This window comes from Cryptotermes secundus, unplaced genomic scaffold (genome assembly GCF_002891405.2).
Source record: "Cryptotermes secundus unplaced genomic scaffold, Csec_1.0 scaffold201, whole genome shotgun sequence".
NCBI lineage: Eukaryota > Metazoa > Arthropoda > Insecta > Blattodea > Kalotermitidae > Cryptotermes > Cryptotermes secundus.
The window spans coordinates 150,977-177,643 of NW_019723300.1; the positions used below are offsets into that span (position 1 = coordinate 150,977).

The 26,667-nt window shown below is 42.0% G+C and overlaps 1 protein-coding gene across 3 annotated transcripts; it reads right to left on the reverse strand.

The window, feature by feature from the left end:
- Positions 1–659: 659 nt before the first annotated feature.
- Positions 660–21,246, reverse strand: LOC111861696. 3 transcript variants are annotated; one of them, XM_033750420.1, is made up of 5 exons: positions 21,152–21,246; positions 19,318–19,488; positions 3,897–5,446; positions 3,358–3,443; positions 660–1,812 (listed from the first exon to the last, which is right to left on the reverse strand). In XM_033750420.1, the coding sequence occupies exons 2-5, from the start codon at positions 19,477–19,479 to the stop codon at positions 1,610–1,612; spliced, it is 2,001 nt and encodes a 666-aa protein (XP_033606311.1). In that variant the 5' UTR covers positions 19,480–19,488; positions 21,152–21,246; the 3' UTR covers positions 660–1,609. The 3 variants fall into 3 exon arrangements, with proteins under 3 accessions (XP_033606311.1, XP_023702240.1, XP_023702241.1); XM_023846472.2 differs by having other exon boundaries at positions 1,729–2,389; XM_023846473.2 differs by lacking the exon at positions 21,152–21,246 and having other exon boundaries at positions 1,729–2,389; positions 19,291–19,360.
- Between the last annotated feature and the right edge of the window lie 5,421 nt (positions 21,247–26,667).

Below are 26,667 nucleotides of genomic sequence, written 5' to 3' on the forward strand. Positions count from 1 at the left end.
TTAAGTGTTGCTTGTGTGTTAAGCTAGTTTCTAGTTTCAGTTGGATAATATAACAAACATGCTTCTTCATTACGTGTTACTACTTACACAAACATGTTTGCACTTAACACTCACATACCTGTACACCTCTACAAATAAAACGACATAATCCTTAACATCTGTTCAGCGTCATGTTCTCCCTGACGTACGTGGTTGTTTATGGACATTCGAAATGTAAATATTAAGTCGTTACTTCAAACAAAAATACTCGTAATTACTTGTACTACATCCATTCTGTGTGTTTTATATGGGATGAACATGCTCAGATTTCACTGGCGTTGGAACATACGCATATTTTAATGTTTAGCGCAACGAAATGAGATAGGTCGCGAAACCGCAAAAGTTTATCGTACATCAGTGATTTCTAAAGTGTTTGTGTGTGGGAAGGGGGGGGGTAGAGTTATTTTTTGGAGGTTTCAGGGTATTCTGGGAATATTTTATAGTGAAATTTAATTGGATTTAATTAAAAAATCATCGGAGATTGAGTGCCTAAACATGCTAATTTTTAAAATACTGATAAACATTGGGATATGATTGGATAAATATTTAAAATGTCTTTATTTTTTAAGGCAGCATCTACACGAGCGCACAAAATGCGTCCGTTATAACGAACGTACTTTGTTGAGGACACCACACAGTTGCAGAATGCGATGCGTGTTTTTTTGTCTGCAATGGAGGCAGAGCAAAGCGTAGTATTCGTCTCTCTTGTTTATTTCTATAACGGACGCTTTTTGTGCGCTCGTGTAAACGCTGCCTAAAAGAAAAACTGAAAAAGCATACAATTTTAAACGGGGAATGATGAGACCTTTTGTAATACGTGGTGGCGCTATTGTATGAAGTTTGGAAACAACTGCTCTACGTAATGGTAATAGTTGTCCCCGTGTTTAATTACGCATCGTGCTCTGAAGGAGTATGGGAGAGTAGAGACATAGCGCCACGCATTCTCATCGTCGGTAGTAGACGGAGATGAGTGATCAAATTCACGCTTCGGCCACTTTACCCTTGGGAAAAAGAGTCCCCGTTATCCACTCTAGAGGAGGCTGGGTGGGCCCCAGATCCGGTCTGGACACCGGAGAACAAACAATTCTCTGCCCCTGATGGAAAATCATGAGGTTCTGTTCCTATGTAGCTGAGCCCCGTAAAATAGTCCGTATAGTGAGTGACCTATCCCGGCTCCGTATGCTGTGTTCTAGGCCCTACATAAATAGTTTCAAAAAGATGACAAACAGTGAAGGAAATGAAGAGTTTTATCTTCTGGAATAAGAGCCTAGACACAGACACGTAGGGCAAGCAGTTTCTGTCCAAGATCCAGTTGTGATCGAAATATTGATCTTATTGTTTCACACGAAGTAATAATGTTGTGCGAATATTACTAACAAAAGAATTCAAGGTGAAAATTCGAATCTCACTTCATTTTCCGGAAACCAACAACACTGTGCCAGTCAACTGAATTTGAAGGAATTTAGGTCCTCACATCTGTGGTTATGAAGACTTCTTATGTCAGAAATGTTGCTTCGTGTAGTCTATTGAAAGTCAAGCGATGTTTCGGAGGAACACGTCATCTCCATCTTCACGGTTTAAGAATAAGCCGAGCAAGAAGCAGGTAGCCAGCAGAAATATTTATTTCTCGTTTCTTGCTTGGCTTACTCATCGATCCTGAAAATGGAGACGATATATTCATACGAAACATTGCTTCATTTTTCACCGTACTACATGTCGTTATGTCCCAGGAGCCAGAACTATTCATTAAGACCACGGTGAGAAGCTCAGATCCTGCAATAAAGAAAATGTTACGTGTATTTCATGGCATGTTTTGTAAACATCAGAGATTCTGATACTGCCATCACGGATGATGCAATATCAAATCTTTGAACTTCGAAGAACTTATTCCCTTTTATATTCCTTGATCACGGTGAATTACTTTTACCGTCAAGTTGTAACTTTTGTGATCTCCTAAAGAATGGAATTATATCTAAATTTAGTTGTTCACTGCTTCTCTTTGTGTCCCGACTGTCTTCAAAGAACTCATCATCAATTCCTGAACCGCGGGTGGAAACGTTAGCTACTGGCATGAGGAATATGTCGATGGGTGTGTTTTCCAATTCTTGTGAATTGTCTGCGCTCGGAGCTGTCTCATCAAACACGTTCGGTTGTTCTTGCGAATCCTCCACGTTTTCCTTTGAAACTTCTGGTGTGAAGTTGTTTTCGTCGGAAATTGTCCCTCGTGGTTGTACGACTTCAGAAATTTTCAACGGTGTCTGTCCTTTGTAGCCATCCTCTTTATTCGGTTCTGATTCATATTCTACTTTTAATGTTTCCTCTTCTCCGTCATTATCCACACCTTCGTAAACTACAGAAATCGTAAACAAAAACGAAATATTAATATAATATAATGTAATCTAAAAACGTAATTCAGTACCCATCATATGTCTTATGTAATTTTTATTTATTTATATATAAATTAAAATCCAGGATTGCCATGGCAAAAGCTGCATTTAGCAAGAAGAAGAATATTTTTACCAGCAAATTGGACTTAAATTTGAGGAAGAAACTAGTGAAATGCTACATTTGGAGCATAGCTCTGTATGGGGCTGAAACATGGACACTTAGGGCAGTAGATCAGAAACATCTGGAAAGTTTCGAAATGTGGTGTTGGAGAAGGATGGAGAAGATCAGTTGGACCGATTATGTGAGAAATGAAGAAGTGTTAATTAGAGTCAGTGAGCAGAGGAATATCCTACACGAAATAAGAAGACGGAAGGCTAATTGGATTGGTCATGTTTTACGCAGAAACTGCCTTCTAAAAGAAGTTATTGAAGGAAAGATAGAGGGGCGGATAGAAGTGACAAGAAGACGTAAGAAGATGCTGGATGACCTTGGGGACAGAAGAGGATACTGTCATTTGAAGGAGAAAGCTCTAGATCGCATTAAATGGAGGAATTGTTTTCGAAGAGACTGTGGGCCTGTCGTCTTGACAGATTACTGATGATGATGAAATTAAATAATTTATCTTTGTCATTACGCAAATTATGGTGCCCAAGCAACGAACCCTGTATAGAGAGTGGCCTAAACACCAGTTCACCTGAAACATTCCATCCTATTAACGGGAATGTTGAGATTTAAACCTGCCAATCAATTTGAACGAAAGTATCACAGCGTTGTGAGTCGTGCATTGAACATTGACCTCATTTCGAAGAGTTCTTGTAAATTTAGAAATTAATAAAGAAATGTCTAACGTATTTTAACGTACATGTTACTAATCAGTTAATTGACTTTTGGGCCACACTGTAGTTTAAGGTATCAGTGCTGATAACTTACTTTTTCGAAGAGTCTCCATTGGATTGCCATCACAGCAGTACTTGGTGCTCTTCACATCAACATGGAAACTCTGAACCGCATCGTTTCTGTAAAAGGAAACATTTTTATAAAATTATTTTTTTTTCTAAATTCCTATTTTATTCAGAAATTTAAATATATAACTTGGAGGGATCTTATGAACACGGTCATGAACCTTCGGGTTCTATGAAATGCTGGGAAGTTCTTGAGTAGCTGCACAACTAGCGGCTTCTCAAGAAGGGGTCAGCTCCATGAGTGAGTGAGTGAATATCTAGATCATATAGCATCGATAGGTACGAAGATGGACGAATTGGAAAGGATTTGGAAGGAAGTGGTCGTGGTCAAATCGGGGAACTACCCCAGAACTTGCGTGAAGAGACAACCATTCAAGAGATTTGAACAGAGCGCCTCTTCGTGAATACCAGCCAGAAGCATTACCGTTATGCTATTCTGCTCAGCAATGACGGCATCACTTGTGACGTATGTATACATAATCAGGCTATTCCGTTTCAGTACTGTACCTGCTATTCAAATTGTTCTTTTTCCTTTTCGGGTAAAGATTGAGGTGAACAACCATTTGGTGTTTAGATTCGCCGTCTGTCTCCGGATCTGGGAACCTGCCTTGATGGTCACCATGCGGAAACCGTACACGCTGCCCAAAACCGTGACCATGTCTCACAACTGGTCTCATCTGCATGTGTTTGTGTGGGTCGACAGTAGCTTGAGGTACGTTATTAACCATCATCGGGTATATATCCAGCATCACACTAAACGGCTTCATCGGTTTTGGTGACTTCGTTGCCGGATGAGGCGTTGTTGCCGGTTCTTTTCCCAGCGGCCGATAGATAACTGAAGTGTATGTGCCTGGGTATGTTTGCATTGCTGGTTCAAGCGAAGACGGTGTAGTTGAGGGCTTATCAAAATTTATAGGAGGACGTGGAAAGTATTTATCATTTGGATTTATCTCAAGTACACCCCATCGAGTACCATCTGGTCGGTTGTTAACGAACCGAATACGATTTTCAAAAGGAGCAAAGCGGAAATCACTGTTTGCCAACAGATTAATTTCTGAAGGGTCGGAGGGCTTGAAGGCGTGGAAAGGGTCGGCAATGTAAGCGTGACCGTTCAGCGATGAATCCGACATTTTGTTCTGATGACTTGACACTTTTATATCTTCCATTGACTCTTGAGGTTTAGTGTAATCTTCAAGGGAATCTTTATTTACATCGGTTTTGTATACACCAGTGAACTTGAACCTTCTTCTGTAGCCTCTGGGTGCCTGAAACACAGTCTTTTCTTGATTTTTGTTACTAGAAGATGGTGTGTTAGAATCATCTGATGTGAGGTATTTAATTATATCTTGAATGTTTTTGGCTCCGTTCGGGTAACGGTAATTGGTGAGTTGGGGATACGTATTCTGAGAGCCGAAGCCGTAATACGGAAGTGCAGTTTGCGGGTCATTTTTGAATACTTTAAGCCTGTTGTGTGTAGGTCTCTCATTTGTCAAGTTCCTTGCTTTGAAAGGTCGCGGTATCTGATAATTCGTATTACCCATAATTCTACTCTCTATTAATGGGTCTGATCGTAACGTTTGGTAAGGTAACCAGTACACTGGATAATTATCTTTTCCAGGAATGTCAAGGGATGTCCCTTCCTGTCGCCTCTTAGGCGGTGTGTTTCGTGTCGCGTCACTGGTAAACGGATTGGTTTCTTGGAACCTCCCATAATTGCCGTTACTAAACCTCGTATCTTCTTGTGTGACCCCAGCCTCAGGCAATGAGATGTATCTATAGGGTAAGGCTTGTGATAAGTGGTGCGATGTTGCCTCGAGGCCTTCATCTGTCAAATCGCTTCGAGTCGACACGTTATGATACGTGTAATCTGATTGGACGATATGTGGACGTGCCACAGTAATGGTGGATTCTGTCGTTGTAGAGCTGGTTCTGCTTTTCTCGGCTGTGGCTGTAATGGGATGCTCTGTTGGCCCTCTGAGCATCAGAAACTGCTGTACATCTTTCTGTCTCGTGGGCAGCCCATAACTGCTCACCATATTATACACCATCAGTCCCACCTGCAACAAATATTATACAATAAAATTCAGAAATGGTACGGTGCCGTCACGGTAGACGAGCGGTCTGAGGCTAGTACTGTCTTCGCTCGCTCCGAAGCCGGGATCGTGGGTTCGAATCCCACAGAAGGCATGGATGTTTGGTGTATGTGTTATTCTGTGTTTGTATTGTCCTGTGTTTAGGTGGAGGCCTTGCGACGAGATGATCACCCGTCTAAGGAGTACTACCATCTGTAAAATGATCATGAAACTCAGAATCTTACGCCAGGGCCAAAGGGGCCTGTAGAGCCAGTGAAAAAAAAGGTACAGAAAGGTAAGGTTGCCTATGTGCTTAATTAACTAAGCACCACGTCATGAAGACATATGGGGGAGTGGAGGCATAGCTCCATTCTTGACCTCAGCACTAGCTGGAGGTGAGTGGTCAACTTCACGCTCCGGCCTCTTTATTCCCGGAGAGAGATTTCCCGATATAGTTCCTGAATTATACGGAGGGAACAGGAATGCTTTAGCGAGTATGCTGACTGGGCCATGGACTGGACAGCCGAGGAGTCGCTTTTCGATTTCCAGCAAGGCTGAAGTCCGGATCGACTCTGAGGTGAACTAGTTTTCTTGTTCAGTGGATGCTGGGGCTGTTTCCTCTGGAGTGAAGCGGGTGAAGCGTGAAGTTGGTCACTTACCTCCATCTAGTGCAGAGATTACAGAGAATGGATAAGGAATGTATCTCAAAGAAAATATTATACAGTACAGTAGGTGGTAGAAGACGTGCGGGGAAACCAAGAACTAGATGGATTGATGCGGTGGAAGAAGATGCAAAGAAGTTAATGGGCGTAAGGAACTGGAAGAGAGCAGCGCAGGATAAAGAGGAATGGAGGGGCTTGATAAGGGAGGCCAAGGCCCGACATCGGGCTGTTGCGCCATAGAAGAAGAAGAAGAATATTTCCGCTCTCCATAAGTTTTCATTGGATGGTGCTTAAGTAAGCGCACAGAGAACTTTGCCTTTGGCTAACCTGAATTACGTGGATATGAAAGAGATAAACCTTAAGAGGTAAATTGAAACGTTGTTATCAAGAATTTCGTTCTCTCCTCTCGCTCCCACTGTGGAGCATATAGCTGATTTCTCAGTTTCATGATCATTTTGCAGACGGTAGGACTTCTTGGACGGGTCCATCAGCTCATCGCAAGGCCTCCACTTAATCACAGAATAAATACATACGCAACCAAACATCCATGCCTTGTGTGGTATTCGAACCCACGATCACGGATTTCGAGCGAGCGAAGACAGTACATGGCTTAGACCGCTCGGTTACCGTGACCGGCTATCAAGAGCATTATGTCACTAATATTCATTATCAACAGGGGAATGATTTTTCTCTTCCCTACAGCATCCAGACCGGTTCTGGGGCCCACCCAGCTTTGTACCCAGTGTGTACCGGGGGCTCTTTTTCCCGGGGAAGAGTAAAACTGCAGGGGCGTGAAACTGAGCGCTGACCTCCATCTAGTGTTGAGGTCAAGAATCTGAGGCTGTACCTTTACTCCTCAACGTGTCATCTTGGTGTGGTGCTTAATTAATTAGACAAGTTTATCATGATCGACATGCCGGAGGGTCGCGGGTTCAAGTCCCGAGGAGACCATTGGATTTTTTTTTCAATTGACCGAATCTTTCCAGCCGCACCACGGCTTTGTGGTCGACTCAACCTCTAACAGAAATGAGTACCAAGAAGATTCTTGGAATGTTCTTGGGGGTAAAGGGCGGCCGGCGCCTTTGGCTGACAACCTTACCGCCATCTATGAGCCGATTTTCTAGAAAATGTGGAAAGTTCAAAATCTCGCAACCCTATGGGCCTTCACGGCCTGTTAACAGGGATAGCTTTACTTTACTTATCATGATCATCATAATCACCACCACAGCCACCATCATCTGATTAGATATATTCAAGAATAAATGTTTCTTTTTCAGATGTTCTTTACCTTGTCACTTTCAGTTTTGTTAGTTCCAAACGAAAGCAACCAGTTAACCTGTTTAAGTGCCCGACATTGACCCAAATTCACGAGCCAGAAACTAACGCTAAGAAAGGCGTTTAGTGACTAATTGTGCTTGTGCTCAAATTAACACTTGACTAACAAAGCATTAACGTTCTTCTAAGTATGACGGAAGGAGAACGATCTGTAATTAGCTCACTGTGTTTATGGCTGTTTTGAACAGAAACGCCTGTAAGACGTCTTTTTTTTTCTTTGTCGTTACAGCCCCAATTTTGACCTTGGCTTACCTCCATGAAACTCTCTGTTTCACTTCGGTTTACTAGATCTTACACATTCGATACGACTCCTTGGGCGGGTGATCAGCTCGTCGCAAGGCCTCTACCTGTGCACAACACACAAAAACGGAGACACACAAACACTGAACATCCATGCCATGAGTGGGATTCGAACCCACGATCACGGTTTGCGAACGTGCGAAGAGAATGCATGCCTTAGACCGCTTGGCTACCGTGACCAGCATGATGTCATATTTTATTTATTGTAATTTATGAATTCATGATAGTACAATTGTATTTACATGGAAGTGGATATTTTCTTTAAACGAATTCTGTTAAAGGATAAATTATTTTGTAGCACCCACCCGAATCAGGCAGATAGAGCCTTCTTTACTTCATTCAGCTTCGAGTGATATAAACATTTAAATAGAATTACTATTGCCCCACAACTTATCACATTATGTAGATGCTATTTCTAGCCACTAGGATCTTGAAGGCGATGTTCTGTAAGGCGATCCTAGAGAAGGATTTGTGACGAAGGTGCATTACACTTCCTGTTACTAACTGCTGAATTTTGTCCATATCTAATATTCTGAAATGGAGATGGTTCTCAATCTGAGGATGGAAGCGGTTTTAGTTCCCGAAAACTGGGGTTATATTTTAGAATATCCTAGGATGCAAAAGCTCGAATAGTTAAAAGACTGGTAAAACTATACACAGTGGCCATAAAGTCATCATGCATTAGACTGGGCCCTGTGGTAATTGGTTTGTATTTGTGCCGCTTTATTCGGTGTATAAGAGCAGTGACATAAAAGTCCTGCAAACGGGGAGAAATGTTCATGTCTTTTCAAGAACAGAAATAATTCCATGGAAATGTATAGTTGTGTAGAATTTCTGAACTTCTCCTAACGACAGTTGAAAAACCACAAACATCTGTCGCTTACCTCTTTAATTACTTCAAAATGTCAATATGGGAAATGTTCAGAAGAACATGGGGAAAATTAAAATTTGTGTGTAGATTTGAGGGGAGCATACAGATAACTTGTAACCAGCACGCAGATGACCTTTGTGGCCATTCTGTAATGTAGCAGTGAGATTAGATTCTGTAGAATTAATTAAATTCAGCCTACAATAAGTTCATTTATGAGAGAGTTAGTTAATTTCTTGTTTTAAGGAGGCGGCTTGTAGCGGCCTTTGAAGTCAGCTGCGTGGCAGAAAGCCAGCCGGAGTAGAAACAGGGTAAGTTGCGGCAGCTCTTAAAAAATTTTAGCAAGGGCGTTTTCTGGACCAACACCACTGCAAAGTTAATTACTCGAAGTGTAGCAGTTGCCCCCCCCCCTTAAGACCATGGCTGTTTCGTTTTTTCACCTAATCGAAGAAAGAATATTCTAGTAACCTACTCCAATAGAACCAATTAGAATTTCGCCCAGAAATTTGGAAATCAGGGCAGACGCGTCTTTTCAGAAATTTCAGAAATTCCAGAACGTTACCCCTAGACGGAGCTACTCGGCGAATTACTATGAAACATTCTCACATTCACTTGTGAATTTCTTTTGTCACCTTCATATTGAAATGTAACATAGTTCTGCAAACTGACATTTATTTTAAACGCATTTCGGTGTGCATTGCTTTGTAAGAGGACACAGCAAAATTAATCGCCCTGTGTTGACGAACTGCGTATGCTTGTTTGCTGTGCGACGAGCCAAGTTCTGCGTCACAGTTTATGTCCCAGACGTCATGATCGAGGGTGTGATTATATGCTGTTAGGGGAGGGAGGGCTGTCTGCCGCGTCAGAGTGCGGCGATGGATGAGTATATGCAGTGGCGACTTCTAGGGGAAAATCGAAGAAACTCGATGAAGGACACCGTCCTCCACAAATCTTACATAAAGTCTCCTGGGACTGAACCCTAAGCTCCGTTGTAAGATACCAGTTTCGATCCTGTATTTATGCATCCTGTTGCATTATTGTGTCTACACGTAATTACAGATTGTAGACGTAACACAATGGCCGCCTCTGTGGTCTAGTTGTCAGAGTTACTGGCTACAGATCCAGAGGTCCCGGCTTCGATTCCCGGCGCCACCAGATTTTCTGAGAAGTAGTAGGTCTCGAACGGGATCCACTCAGCCTCGTGAAGATAATTGACTAGTTACTTGAATGGGAAAATAGCGGCTCCGGTCTGGAAAACCGAAATTAACTGCCGTGAGGATTCGTTGCGCTGACCACGCGACACCCTTTGTCCGCAAAAGTTGGCACTAACTTCGCCGACAAGCGGCGGTCGCTCGGTCGGTATAGTTCGCTTTGCGGACTAAAGGCCGCAGAGTTTTATTTAGACGTAACACAACAACGGGCTTACGAAGAGAAAAACAGGCTGCCGCAATAAAACATCTGAAGTAAAGGATACAGATCTAAACAAGTGGACGACGCCCCTTGCGAGGTATAATAAGAATTTTACAAAGTTAAAGAAAATTTTCAAATATTTTATTTGATTTAAATTGAGNTTACTTGAATGGAAAAATAGCGGCTCCGGTCTGGAAAACCGAAATTAACTGCCGTGAGGATTCGTTGCGCTGACCACGCGACACCCTCTGTCCGCAAAAGTTGGCACTAACTTCACCGACAAGCGGCGGTCGCTCGGTCGGTGTAGTTCGCTTTGCGGACTAAAGGCCTCAGAGTTTTATTTAGACGTAACACAACAAAGGGCTTACGAAGAGAAAAACAGGCTGCCGCAATAAAACTTCTGAAGTAAAGGATACAGATCTAAACAAGTGGACGACGCCCCTTGCGAGGTGTAATAAGAATTTTACAAAGTTAAAGAAAATTTTCAAATATTTTATTTGATTTAAATTGAGTGAACTACAGCGTGTGCCAGTTTAACGCATACCAGTTAGACTACGATTATGACGTTTCCAATCACGAAGCGTGCAGCTGCATGTGCTACATATGGACAATATTAGCGCAGTGTAGCAGTTTTAGCATAGTGAGACACCTGAAGATGACCATTTAGGGCCGAAACATGTTGTGTCGAAAGTGAAATTGTAAGAAGGAAGGAACGTTTTGTTGCACTGTTGACGGATTTTGTAGTACATAAACAGTTTTAATGCAGTATCGAGACGACTAAGTTATGGCACGGCCCCTCGTGCACAAATGAGAAAGTTACTTATAATATACAACCAATTGATATTCCGGTATAAAAGTTGCCATTTTTATCTTTATCATCAAGATCATTTTGAATATTTTAATGGTTACTAATTTTAACTAACCTTGTAGAGCGCAGAGGTAAATATATGTACCACCTGATTTTAGTGCGCGTTGTCAAAAGTGTATGAGTTTGGTTCGTTCATAGTAAAATCGTCGATTATTTCTCTAACAGCATTAACCGAAAGGTTTTTGTAACGGAGGCGGTCGATTTTGCTATTTGCCCCCCCCCGTCAACATGTTGCACGAAATTTGATGAAATGTATGCCTGAGATGGTTAAACAGAAGAAAATATATCACAAGTGTTACAAAACTATAGCTCGGCCAGTATAACCACAGGCTACAAGTTCGACGTCAAGGGTTCGATTCCTGGAAGGGCAAGAGTTTTTTCTCTACTCAACAGCGTCCAGACCAGCTCTGGTGCCCACACAGCCTCCTATCAAATGTGTAGAGGCGGCTTTTTCCCATTGGGGTGAAGCGGCCGGCGCTTGAAGCTGACCACTCACCATCTAGTGCCGAGGTCAAGAATAGGGGAATTATATCTTCACTCATCCACATGTCTTCATGGTGTAGTGCTTAATTAGTTAAGTAAGGGAAAATATTACCCATTTTTATTTCAATCCACTATAGTAATTTATAAAGTGAAAGTTTTTTTCCCCTCCTCTCGCTCCCACTGTGGAGCACAGGGCTGAATTCTCAGTTTCATGAGCACTTTTACAGACGGTAGGATTCCTTGGATGGGTGATCAGCTCGTCGCAAGGCCTCTACCTGTACACAGAGCAACACAAGCACTGAATAAACTCATACAGACATCCATGGCTTGAGTGGAATTCGAACTCACGATCCCGGCTTCCAAGCGAGCGAAGACAGTACATGACTTAGACCCCTCGGCTACCGTGACCGGCAAAGTGATAGTACTTACTTACTCATGGAGCTGAGCCCTTCTGGAGGATCCGCCAATTCTGCAGCTACTCAAGAATTTCTCAGCATTTTATGGAACTCGCAGGTTCATTACCGTGTTCAAAAGAGCCCTCCACTGGTCCATATCCTGAGCCAGATCAATCCAATCCATACCATCCCTTCCTATCGCTCTAAGATCTATTTTAATATTGTTCACCCACCTACGCCTTGGTCTTCCCAGTGGTCTCTTTCCTTCTGGCTTTCCAACCAATATCCTATATGCATTCCTCGTATCCCACATTCGTGCCACATATTCTGCCCACCTCATCCTCCTTGACTTGATCATTATAATTATACAGTTATATAATTATACTTGGAGAAGAATACAAGTTATGAAGCTCCTCATTATGCAGTTTTCTCCAACCTCTCCTGTCACGTCATCTCTCTTCGGTCCAAATGTTCTCCTCAGCACCCTGTTCTCAAAGTGATATTATTATTCAATAAATAAATATATTAGATTTATTTAAGTTCTCACGGCGGTGACTGAAATTCTGAGAACTTCCGACTATTCGCAAGAATATACGTGGTAGAGTCATTAAGTTTGTGGAATATGGTTTTATCGCATCATATTACAAGGAATTCACATACACTTATACACATCCACATCGGCTCTCAAAATAGTTGCCGATGGCCGCTATGCAATCTGCCAACATTGATATAGCTGTCGAAAACATTGCTGAAACATATTGGCAGGAAATTCCCGTACAGCGTCTCTTGTGGCATTGACGACCTCCTCGGACGACTGAAACCTACGACCACGTAGCTTTGCTTTCAAGCGGTGAAAGAGAAAGAAATCGCAGGGTGCGAGATCAGGTGAGTGCGGAGGGTGTGGCAAAACTGTGACCTGTTGTCTTGTCAGTTCCTCTTGGACAAGAACAGAGCGATGTGCAGGGGCGTTGTCTTGTAGCAACAGCCAATTCTTCCTACGCCAAATGTTTCGCTAGGGGATTCGCCTAGTTTCTGGCAGAACTTGATGTTTGCCTTTTGTTCGAACTGCCACATTTTCGATTTCCGCCACTTGCATTTAACTGCAGTTCACAATAGAGGCCGTAGTTCTGCTTACACTGTTTGCACACAACTGTCTCTTGCTGTGACGAGGGATGAACCGACAGGGCATCATATCGTGCCTCAACCAATCCGCTGTAGTGCACTGCAACGACGCTTTGCGGCCAGTCCACGAACTTATTGACTGTGGCAGTATAACCTCCAATTTCAGAGTTGCTGTTGCTTCTGCTGGTTTCTTGCTTTGGCTTCCTCTTCGACCTTGGAGCTTGAAGCGACGTGTTTATGCGAACTACACAGCATTAGATCCCACAAGACTGCACTTCAACTGAATCAGTTGATTCGAGCTTGTGTAACACAGGCCAACGTCTGAATTTACAGACATTTTAAACGTAATGTAGCCTGCATGTTCGGCGTGATATGGTTTGCTGGTGATATACTTAAATCCTTCTGTTTCAGGTGAAATTCTTGTACGTGTCTAATTTCACACTTATTTCCGAAGTAGGTTTATCAGCGGAAGCACGAGAACACTTTAAGTTCTCATGAGCGGACAAGAAGTGAAATCTAATTTAAGGTTCTCGCTAGCTTTCTGCTTCCATTCACAGGGCCTTTGAGCGATCAGTTTAAAAGTCGTGGACATCTCTCCTTCCAGACCCGGAGTTCCGCCTCATGCTGCATTTCATCTCTTTCAGAACAGACCGGAATGCCACTGAGCAATTAGCAGTTCAAATATTACAAACCTACATAGTCACTTTCATTAAAACAGACACTGTTGAGACTTGTTTACTAACCGTTGTCTATGTGTTATTAGCTCTATGATAGTAGAAATCAAAAGTCCAACACCTTGCTTACTTACTTACTTACTTACTTACTTACTAATACAGCTGAGCCCTTCTTGAGGAGAAGCCAAATCTGCAGCTACTCAAGACTTTCCCAGGCCAGAATGGAACCCGAAAATTCATTACCGTTTTCAGAAGAGCCCTCCACTGGTCCATATCCTGAGCCAGATCAATCCAATCAATACCGTCCCATCCCATATCTCTAAGATCTATTTTAATGTTGTCCACCCACCTATGCCTTGGTCTTCCCATTGGTCTCTTTCCTTCTGGAGGTCGAACACCGCAGATACCAAAACTCGCCTTGGGATATTATTTGGAACCAGTTCTATCCACATCACATCTTTTCAACCTGTTTCATTCACAGACGTCCCAATGTTACACCCCCATCTTTTTCTTGGTCTTAAAATTTCACGTTTTATAAGAAATTTGCTGCCTGAATGCCGTAAGTATACCTTCTCTCCCCAATCCTAGCGACGTTTCGAGTCCTACTTAGCCTTCTTCGTTTCATTATCATAATCTGACCGCCATCTGTGAGCCTCGACGGCTCACAACCCTCTGGGACTCCACGGCCTGTTACAGGATAGTTTTGCATTTTTAATAATGTGAATGCTTAGGTGACATCATGAAGTTCCTGAGCGTATGACACGGTGTATTGCAACGCTGTAAGTCCGTATTCGCGAGGTGCACGGTTCGAATCAGGACTTACGACACCTGCCATTTTGAACGAGTTTTTTTTTTCGTGACTTTTGTTTGACTGCTATAATACCTCGATTAGGTCACGACCATTTCCTTCTAAATCCTTTGTAATTTATTATTGTCATTCTCCCGATCGAAGTTACGGTATGCAGTATAAGTACTCATATTTTTCAGATAACCCGGAAGGTACCCACGAATTTCCTCTGAATAATCTTTATTACGTCCCAGATATTTTCTTCAGCGCGTTGTCTTCAGACACAATGTATGTAGCCCCCACCTCACTGTGTACAGTCGTACACTCGTCGCCGATTCTACTGGTAACTTGAGCTGATGAATGAATAGTGACTGAGTTTTGTCAATGTGGCGTGGAGAAAGGTAAAGTTGTCCCTGTGCTTAATGAAGCATTACGCCACGAAGACTTATGGGAAAGTGGAATCATAGCGTTACCAGCATTTATCTCGGTACTAGATGGAGGTGTGCCGTCAGCATCTCCCTCCGGGTGCGCTACTGAAGGGGAAAAAGCCCTCGGTACCCATTGGATAGGAGGCTGGTTGGACACCGGAGCCGGTCTTGACGCTGTGGAGTGCAGAAAAACCTCTTGAATTTGCCGGAAATCTAACCACCGCAGTGTAGCTCGTAACCATACACATTGAGCTGGCTCGGCTCTTTATTTTTTTTAATGTCACACCGTTTGAAAGAAAACATACTCCCAGAAAGTAGTTAAGAGTTTCTGTATTTACCTCTAGGGCCGTGTAATTAGGATCCATGATAAGCCAAAGGCGTCGCCGTGTCAGGGGTTTTCACAGATATCGGATCTACTTAACTTTTTTTCTCGCTTTATGAGAAAGTGGGTGTTTAATTGTCTTCAAACTAGGAGGCTGTGATGGAGGTATCTTTCTCCATAGTTCTATATTTAAGATTGGCATATCCAATCGAAGAGTAAAGAAGCCGTACATGAACTTTCACGGAAGTAAAAGCAGCAACAGAACATAAAATAATAAAAGAATTCGTCTGTTTATAAGCGGAAGAGTGTAACAGTGTCTGCCTGTTCTGTCAGACTGTTACACATACATAACCATTCTTTGTTTTTGTCAGTTTGCTGTATAGTGGAAGGATCAGTAAAGAATTGGAAAGGATTTGGAAAGATGCCGTCGTGACATAATCGAGCTAATATTCCGACATTTGACTTGAGAAACCCACGAAACTCCTGTAATGATAGTTGGTTGACTTGAGAAACCCACGAAATTCCTGTAATGATAGTTGGTTGACTTGAGAAACCCACGAAACTCCTGTATTGATAGTTGGTTGACTTGATAAACTCTCGAAACTCCTGTATTGATAGTTGGTTGGCTTGAGAAACCCACGAAACTCCTATAACGATATTTGGTTGACTTGAAACCCCCACGAAACTCCTGCAATGATAGTTGGTTGACTTGAGAAATCTACAAAACTCCTGCAATAATAACGTAGTTGGTTGACTTGAGGAACCCACGAAATTCCTGCAATGATGGTATCCCGTTCGAAATTCGAAATCATTACCTCCCAAATACAAGTCTACAGCGCTACTACACCAGTCGCCTCAGTAAATATTCTGATTTCAATCTTCACAGGAAATGCCGTTTGTTTTTAATGTCAACATTTTCGAAATTTTTATATAATTTAAACATTTTCTTTTAATCTCTGTCATAAGGCCTAAAACCTTTCTTTGCTTCGTAATAAGTTGTTCCATAGGTCGGGTGGTTACTCGCTGACTAACAACCTCGGCGGGCCGGGTCCCATCCCGTATCAGATCATCCGGGATTTGTGCTGAACAAAATAGTACTGCGGCAAATTTTATAAGATTACTTCGGTTTCTCCTGCCAATTTTCATGCCACCAACTGCTGCTTATTCATCAGTCATCCTGTCATGTGACGCTATGCGATATGGTGTGGCGGATAGATCCGTTGCTAAGCAATAAATCTGTAAAGAACGGCCGTTTCTACCCAACGGCTCGGTAAACACGTTTGCGCGGCAACGAACATGCACGCAACAGTAGACTGCTGGAAACAGGGTATTTTCTCTGTGGTCCGTACCGGGATGTTATAAACGGGACAACTGGAGCAATGAGTTCGGTTCTAAGTACTGTTAGCCACTGGGGAACGGCATTAGTACACTAGCTGAAGAATCTCCATTGTCGAGAGCTGCTACAAAACAACGACTAGGGGAGACTATAAAATCCCGAGGCTTAGCGTGTGCTGTAGTGAACTGTAAAGTTTGGAAATCAGCGGTAGTGCTGTAGTTGTCTGTAGTTGCGGCTTGTAAGTGGTCAATAAATCCAATTATCCCAAACTCCGTCGGTAGTCACTCATACTACGTGACAGTAGTTTCGATACTAACAGCGTCGTTAAATAAGGAACGTAAATCAGTGTGTCGTTTCAGTTAGGCTCTCGGCTTGCATATAGAAGTTGTTATTGCTGTTGGGTCGGGTAACGCAGAATTGAAATAGCCGCAAAAGCCAAATATGCTCGGACGAGCAATTCGCAAATGAAGTAAAACTTGTACGATAATGTAAATTCTTAGAAACATTAAAATCCCGACACATACATAAGGCAAATTGGTACTGTGCTTAATTACTTAAGCACCACGCTGTGGAGACTTATAACGGGAGTGGAGGTATAACTCCATCATTCTTGACAGCGGCGCTACATGGAGATGAGCACGCGGTGGGCCCCAGATCCGGTCTGGACGCTGTGGAGAAGTGAAAAATCTGTTTCTCCTATCAGTAACCCTTCCATCTAACCCGTTTTCCGCTTTTCTACCGACTGAGCCATCCGAACAGGTACACTTAGACGTAAGCCGTATTATGACCGTGTAGTGCAGCTAATCCATGTTACTATTTTAAAAACTAAGCTTTGTTATAGTCTTTCCTACCTCATTTACCCACTTTTTAAAATACAGTAGGCATCCAGTATACCGCACTTTTGATTACATATGTGTTATGACGCACTAATGTATATGAAATGCTTCAGTTACAGTATAAAACAGCGTCGCAACATTCCTCGCTGTAGTTTACAGGCGAATGGGACGAAGTGCTCTGTGGAGAGACTTTATGTTTCTGGTTTGTCTAAGTTGGGATTATTTTGTTCAGACAGAAAACTTTAATACCCTCTTTTACCCCTTTCGACAGCGGATGATTGGGTAACCCGCTGGGCTGTTGGAAAGAGTAAGACGTAGAAATATCACATTTTAATAAATACGGTGTACATAACAACAGGATTTCCAAAATTAGGTACCAGTTTCACTTAACGTATAACGCGGGTACTGAAAGTCAGATTGATTCCGTCGCCTCTTTCCCAGGGTATAAAGCGACCGGAGCGTGAAACTGACAACTCATCTCTTATCTAGTGCTGAGGTCAAGAACGGTGGAGCTATACCTTCACTACCCATATGTTTGCGTGGCATAATGCTTAATTATGCACAGGGACAGGTATAGTAGGTAGGAGAGTAGGTAGACGATAATTGTTAAGTAAATTTTGTGTGATACTGTACTTCTTACAAGGGGTCCGACCACGTAATAACCACGGGTTATGCGGGAAGCGGCCACTGTGTAAGGCATTGCAACAAAATTTGTAACATAATTAAAGAAATAAATAAACACCTTATAATATGTTGAGGCAGTTTTACGCGTGATGTTCCATTTGTTATTTGGATTCTGCTGACAGGAAAACGTGACATGATCTGCAAAGTCCATGCTTTAAGTAAGTTGGGTCACATATATTGAAGGCGTCAGGAGAAATTTGAAACACATAACTTCCCCTAGCGTTTTAAATTTCCCCCCCCCCCCCTTTTTTTTTTTTTTTTTTTTTCTTCTGCCCTCCGTCGCCCCGCGNGTGGGCCTAGGCCTACCTCCATGAACTTCTCCGTTCACTTCGGTTTTTCTAGATCTTACACATTCGGTAGGACTCCTTGGGCGGGCGATCAGCTCGTCGCAAGGCCTCTACCTGTACACAAACACAGAAAAACGCACACACACAAACTAAACATCCATGCCCTCAGTAGGATTCGAGCCCACGATCCCAGTTTCCAAGTGAGCGAAGACAGTACATGCCTTAGACCGCCGGCTACCGTGACCGGCTAGCGTTTCTAATTTGTCCACCTTAATTACTTCTTGGAGCAGTGTCCTTATCTAGAAACTAATAGCCGGTCAGCTGGTGAAGAAACCATATTTTTTACATAACCCAGAGGTTCATTCTTAAGTCAATCTGTAATGTGTTCAAAATTTTGGTTCTGTTAAATAATAAATAAGAGATTCGTGTTAAAATTACTGCATCTCAATGGCATGAATTACTAGAGTGTTCATGAATCCAAATTTAGTGAAAATCTGCTGTGTGTTAGTTAGGTAGTTGTAGTGGAATTATTTTCTCGCAAAGGGACAATTTCTCAAAATATATGTAATGATTAATCATGGGAAATTTTACATAATAGTCTATACAGAGGAAGTTAATAATAATAATTATAATAATAATAAGTTTAAGGTTGTAACTGTAACTCTGTTGGTTAATATATTCCTTGCCTTTTCATGAAATCCTAACGCTCATTCCCATTATTACAAAAGCTTTCTGCTGGAATCTCTCTGCCAGTCAGATGACACGAGTTTAGATCTCTCACTTTAATATTATCCTGTCATTTACGCCTGTTTCACCCAAGTATCTCTTCCCGGGTTTTCTGACTAATATTTTGTATGCATTTCTCATTTCTCCAATGCATGTTTCATGTCCCACTTGTTTCAACATTACCTCTTTGATGAAAAGTAACTGCATAAGTTGCTATCCTGAAATTTGTAAATATCTGCCAGGCTATACGTCGACACACTCCATAGGACAATAATGTATATACTCATAACCATGAGGATCACATACCTCTCATAAAAATATTCAGGTACTCACTAAAAGCGTCGCGACGGAGACCATGCCAGCGACGACGCCGTAGTGCAGCCTCTTGTTTTTTGTTTTGGTGTGGTGTGACTGTTCGTCTTCCAGAGCCTCGCTGTAGATTCCGAACCTGAGACAGCTCCTGTTGCCCCAAGCAGGATGTACTGTGTGCACCATTGATACCTTCTGGCGGGAGTGATTCGGAAACGAAATAGACATAGTTGAGTTTTTAGTTCGGTTGTGGGAGTGGGGTGAGACAGTCCCTTGGTACTGCCATTTCAGACGTGTCTCTTGTACCAGCCCCGGAGAACAGGTTAGTATGAGCACTGATGTATTGATAATTGACAGGAGAAAATTTAAGATGGGGAAAAAGCCAGGTCCAGTGTAAGAATGTTCATGAGAAATATGACATGTACTTCTTTGGGTTGAACCCGGGGTAGCGGTGACTAATTACCTGACTGAAAATGTAGCTACTACACATTTTATTTAATGATTTTGTCAGAGTATTGTAATAATAATTAAATTATTTTATTCTCAAGAATGCCGTCTTCTGGGATGTGGCGCCGTGTGGATCTTGTGTGAACCGACTTTTTAGAGGAACGTATCGCCTCCATCTACAGGGTAGATCTACCCTGAAACGATACGTTCCTCCGAAACGACGGTTCACACAAGATCTACACGATGACACACCTCAGAAGACGGCATTCTTCATAGCCACCGCCGTGTAAACCTCACATCTTATATATTTCATTCTCGACTGTTAACTGAAACCTATTGTTATCACTTGCTGGATTTTGGCTTATTTCAGCGGTAGCTATCAAGAGTACTGTCTTCTGTGTTGTAACACCGTGCAGCTTCTGCTGATTTTTTACTTGACTGACATTTTGACCCTGAAGATGGAGGCGATATGTTGCTCCGAAATGTCTCCGTACTACACGACGTTACAGCTCAGAAGACTTCCATGGCCTGTTACAGAGATAGCTTTACCTTTATACAATATATATATATATATATATATATATATAGTTACGAAACTATTTTTCTCTTACGTCGTGTCAAGGTAAGTCTGTTGGCATTACACGTACAGAAATGGAATCAGGGATATTTCTCTGAATACAGTCTATCATATCTTCGAAGAAGATTGCGCGTATGTTCGTTTGTTCTGTATAGATTTCCACACCGTCGCACTTACTTCGACGAAATTTGGGATGATTGTAGAAGACTTCACGTGGGAAGTTTCAGGCACTTGAAACACTCTAAAATTTTGGAATCCCTGTCTCTCTCAAAGAAATATTTTTGTGTTTTTTTCTTGAGAAATATGTGTCTTAATGTGATGAATTCTTTCATTTTCCCATATGTAAAAGTAACTTTATATAATCCATAAAAATGCAAGAATTTACATTGTAATGGATTAGTTAATTTCCATGCTTTATATATTATTATTACGACCAACATAATTTCCTGAAGAAAGCAGTCTTCTTGGATGTGGCACCGTGTAGATGTGGTGTTAACCAACGTTTCGGAGGAACGTATCTCCTCCATCTTCGGGGTAGAAGGAAAAATAAATCCACAAGCGAAGAGACTGTGAGAACCGGTACAAGCATGAAGATGGAGGCGATATATTCCCCCGAAACGTCGGTTAACACCACATATACACGGTGCCACATCCAAGAAGACTGCTTTCTTCATAGTCGCCGTGAAAACCTCAAATCTTACAACATAATTTCCTGATTATCCGCCATGCAACGCCGGGTAGATCAGTTAGTAAATTTTACATTCTAATATAAACACTGGAAAACAGTTACATTTAATCATCTCGAGATGTTTAATTAAGCAAGAACAAACTTACCTTTTCATTAAAGCATTTTCACATTCACAAACAAGATTATTTAAGACGTATTAACTGCAGACGTGTGTTCAATGGAGGCGCTGTGCAAGCCACAGAGAATGAAACACGAGTCTCAAGCTAAACGTGACACACCACGCAGCAAAGGCTCCGGTTTGCTACGAGTTGACGTTGGAACTACTCTAATGTTAAATGCGACTGTGAAACAAAAGCGGGACAAGCAGATGAACTCAGGTGTAAACAAAAAGGAGGAACAAGGCCAGATACAGAAACGAATTCCGTCACTGGAGAAATGAACTTCAGCAATTTGTGTCGTTGTGACTGCAAGCGAATCGAACCGGAACGTTTTATCTCACGGGCTATTGTGTATGCTACTATCACTCCCATACTTTTCCTCCGGTGAAGAGGAGGCGAGGCAAGGATCCAAGACCACGCCCGCGCCTACTATACAAGCTGAAAACATAGACATATTCATCGGTACTTATGACGTCGCTAAATGAATAATAGGATTATTAACGTTCACCAATCATTTCTACCAACATTTTTTTTTTATTTTTCTCATGGCGTGAGACTGAGTATACTTGGTACCAACTCCAGATGATAGAAGATGATTGTGGAGCAATCAGTGGAATGCGAATTGGCAGAGGAAACTGAAGTACTCGGAGAAAACCTGCTCCCAAGGTGACCTTTTTTTCTTTTCTTTCTTCTTGGCACTACAGCCCCAGTGGGCCTAGGTCTACCTCCATGAACTTCTCCATTCACTTCGGTTTTTCTAGATCTTACACATTCGGTAGGACTCCTTGGGCTGGTGATCAGCTCGTCGCAAGGCCTCTCCATGAACACAAACACAGAAAAACGCACACACGCAAGCTAAACATCCATGCCCTGAGTGGGATTCGAACCCACGAACCCGTTTTCCAAGTGAGCGAAGACGGTACATGTCTTTGACCGCTGGGCTACCGTGACCGGCCCAAGGTGACCTTTTTTTCTTTTCTTTCTTCTTGGCACTACAGCCCCAGTGGGCCTAGGTCTACCTCCATGAACTTCTACGTTCACTTTGGTTTTTCTAGTTCTTATACATACGGTAGAACTCCTTGGGCGGGTGATCAGCTCGTCACAAGGCCTCTACCTGTACACAAACACAGAAAAACGCACACACACAAACTAAACATCCGTGCCCTGAGTGGGATTCGAACCCACGATCCCGGCTTCCGAGCGAGCGAAGACAGTACATGCCTTAGACCGCTCGGCTACCGTAACCGGTCCAAGGTTACTTTGCCCACCACAAATTCCACATGACCTGAACCGGGATCGAATCCGGAACAAATTCAAAATAAAACCTAGTTTTCCTAAATTCAAATATGGACTTTTCACTCACAACTGAAGTCTGAAGGCTCTCAGAGCCGTCAGAAAGTAAAGTGTGGCGGTGAGTCCTGTGGGACTCGGAACCAAGAATTACTGTGCTGGCGAGGGCCAGCAGTCAGTGAGCTAGTCAGTCATTCTATTACATAAATGTGTCACAGATTTTCTTGAAATTCGATACGAGTGACTTCCATTAATACTTATTTGGCAATTAGAATATGGATTCACATAAGTCATAATTTACATTTGGCCCATGAATCCAATTTTCCGTGTATTCCGTAAAACCTTCCACAGTGTTTTTAAATAAGTATGATGTATTTTCACTAATTTATTCTCACTTTTAATCAAGCTTATTGCTAAACTACAAATAATGCTATCGGTACTTATATATACTGGGTTATGGAGTACGCTTTTCATGCTTACCATTTTCCGAATCGGCGTGAAGTGATGTATGCAGTTGTCTCTAATTTTCACTATATCTGGATCTGATCACGAATATTTTCCAACAATTGAGTCTAAGACAGTATTGTTGGTTTTTCTTGCTCTAGCATTTCTTGTTTGTCCGTGATATACGGAATCTCGCAATTGTTTCTCTCTTGTAATTAAAAAACTCGAATACTCTTTTCATCTTAGTGGCATTTTGAAGAAAACTTTCACTTAATCTTATTAGATCACTGAACTGCACGGTTAGGATTTTTTCTCCTGTTTAGAACTTTGTTGTCGAATCGATAGCATGAAAACCAGTTCTTGTTGACATTTTCGTTTATTTAAATGCGTGTCAGTAAAAAGGTTTGTTTGATTCAACGGTCCAGTCTTTCCCGTGAGAATACATTTGAGACTTGTACACAACATTTCCGATAGATTGCGGCAGCTGTTGCACTTCTGCGCCTTCGGCAAACATTTGCATTTTAGGACTACAGACTACAGAGTGTCAACTCAAGCTGGTGTCCACAGGAATCTGTCAAAGCTGAATAAATTAAGTCTCAGATCAATCCTTGCTTTACTAGAATGTAGATTGATTTGCAGTTCCTTGATGTCCGGAATTCTAGGTCGCAGGAGGAAGCGTTTTGCTCATACTAGCATAAATGCTGTCTTCAGGAGAAAAATGTCCAGCAGCATTTTTTTTTCCAACATACGTATCGAATTCTTGATGGATTGAATGTTCATGATTTATATTATTAAAGTTACTTGTTGCAAGTGAACTGAAGAAGGCAAAGATAATGTTATCCCTGTAACAGGCTGTGGAGGCTCCCACATTTTCTAGACAGTCGGCTCACAGATGGCGGTGAGGTTGTTAGCCTTACGCTCCGGCCGCCCTTTACCACCAGGAAGATTCGTGGTACTGATTTCTGTTAGAGGCTGAGTCGACCCCAGGGCCGTCAGTATTTTATTAGTATTAGTATTAGAGGGGGTGGGTTTCCCCATGCACCGCGACTAGTAGTCTATTGTACGTCCCCCCCCCCCCNTAATTTTGCTCAGAGGTCTCCTAGAGACATGAGGATCTTTTACGTGCCGTAAATCTACGACACGGGACCCAGGGCTTAAAGTCCCTCCCGGAGGACTTGTTCCCTGAATTTTTCCACCCTTAAAAATTCCACGACCTCCGCCGGGTTTGAACCCGCGTACCTTGAGTCATGAGGCGGGAACGTTACCCCTAGACTACGGAGGCCGCTACCTTCCGGCTTGTAGCATAGCGCCTCAACCAAGTACTCTACCGCGTGTCGCTACTGAAGAAGGCAGATAGACGGAAACTCGTCTGTTAGTAAATTTAAAACAAAATTGTTGTGATGAGTGTAGACGGTCATTTATAAGAAGTAACCTTAAAACTTGTCCATTGTTTTAGATTTGAGGTTTCTTACATCGGTGACTGTGAAGATTGCCCTCACGCGGAATGAGACGCGTTTCTCATCCCTGATCTGCACTATATAGCATCGGATGTTATGATCATTGATTAATGATAATTTGGAATGAAGTTGTGGCCTACTCCGGGAAGAATCCTGGCATTTATCTGGAGGGACTGACGAACACCACGTGAAGCCTCAGTGAGATAGCTGAGATCCGAACCGAGGACCTCCCGAATATATGTGAGTAGGGCGTTACCGCTACATCAACCTGCTCGGTCTGGTTAACAAAATCCATCGTGGAAATTCGACCCAGTAGGTAAGGAAGATGTTGGAGAAGACTGTACAATGAGGAGCTTCATAACCTGTACTCTTCGCCAAGTACATATCGTAATTAGAATAATCAAGTCACGGGACATGAAATGGACAGGGCATGTAGCAAGAACGAGGAGAAGAGAAATGCATATAGGATTTTGACGAATGCCCTCTTCCTGGATGTGGCTCCTTGTAGATATTGTGTTATCCGAAACGTCGCTTAACACAATATCTCCACGGCAGCAGATTCTACGTCGGAGACAGAATTGTTCATAGTCACCGCCGTGAAAACCTCGAAACTTACATATAGGATTTTGGTGATATAGGTANTGTGAACACGGAAATGAAACTTCGGGTTTCATAAAATTTGTATGGAAAGTTCTTGAGTAGCTACGCATCTGGGGACTTCTCAAAAGGTCTCAGCTCCATGGAGTTAGTATGGGAAATATAGCTCTACATTATTTCCTTGATGTCTCTCGAAGTGTGTATGCTGCCTGAACATCTCAGTAGATTGGGCATCACTGCTGTTTCGTACTCGTGAAGCTCTGAGTTAGAATCTTGGCTTTGAGCTCGGTTACCCTGACTGATGTTTATCGTGCTTTTCCTCAGTTTATCCTGGCAAATTCTGGGTTAGTGTTAGAGATTAGACAACTACTGCATCCCTCCACTTCCTTTGCAATTTATTATTGTCTAGCGAATATCAGATGGAGATGTTTACTCGGACTCATAGCATGTATGGCTGTTTGATAAAGACCCATGATCCTTTGGGTCTCTTGCCATACTGTACATTGCGAACAGGACATATGGTATAAGGTGTTCAGTGGTTGCAGCATATGCAGTCGTAACTCGTCAAACAACTCCCAGATATACCAATTTCCGGACTTAAATATTCCCATTAAATTAAGACACATCACACTTGCGCTTTGAATGTTCTGTCTTACTCTCAACACGAAATTCAGACTACGCCTTGGCGACTCGAATCTTAACGATCTGCAGGAAAATGTTAATTAATTAATTTCTCTATTATATTTAATAGTTCGGGTGTTTGGTATTACTTTGTTTGATGTCTCTTTATTGATTTTATTGCACATAAACAATTATAGCATAATGGATGTGAAAATATGGACAAATGTCCGAGCTTTGAGCTTCAGGAACGTAACCCTATACGTCCCTTGTTATTACGGACTCGACTCACGACCCTAATTAGGGGACGCGGTAAGTTGTTAAGCACGAGGTACGACTGTATAAGGTAAAACATAAAATACGGGCTTCTATAAATATATATGATTATATATATGTAATATGATATTGCCATTTACATGTTTTATTTGAGATATATGGATACATATTTTATGCCAAGAATAATACTAAGAATATAAGTGTGACTCGTTAAACGTATTATGTAGAGTAGTAACAGTGCTACTGGTTGATATTCATAGTTAATGATAAAAATAATATATATTTTATGGTAACTAAATTCAAATAAACACTCATATAATTATGTCATGTACACCTATGTACATTATTTACAAAAAATATGCATTACAAATACGCGTATGGCGTTTATATATGGAATTTGAAGTCGTTATTTTCAGCCAACTTATCTGTACAATATATTATTAAGTTGACTTCTGTTACTCATTTGCCCATACAGAAAATAGGATCAATTTGTATTGCTTCCATAACAGTGCCTCAGGAATGGCTCACATAGCATGAAGCATTTCCACCTGTACCCAGCATTCAGTAAGTTCAAGTACTAGAGTATTACTGTTAATCTCTTTTGAAAAGAACTGAAGGTGTCAGTATATGGGACTTGTGTCCCTTCCACCTCGTACACGCAGAATTATGGAGGTCAGCATCTAGAAGAAGAAGCAGTAGAAGAAGGAAGAAAAAGGAGGAGGAATGGCAGAAGGAGCGAAGGAACTGGAAAAGGAGGAACAGCAAAGGGACTAAAAAAAGAGATGAATGCAGAGAAAAATAAGGAGGAAGCATAAGAAATTG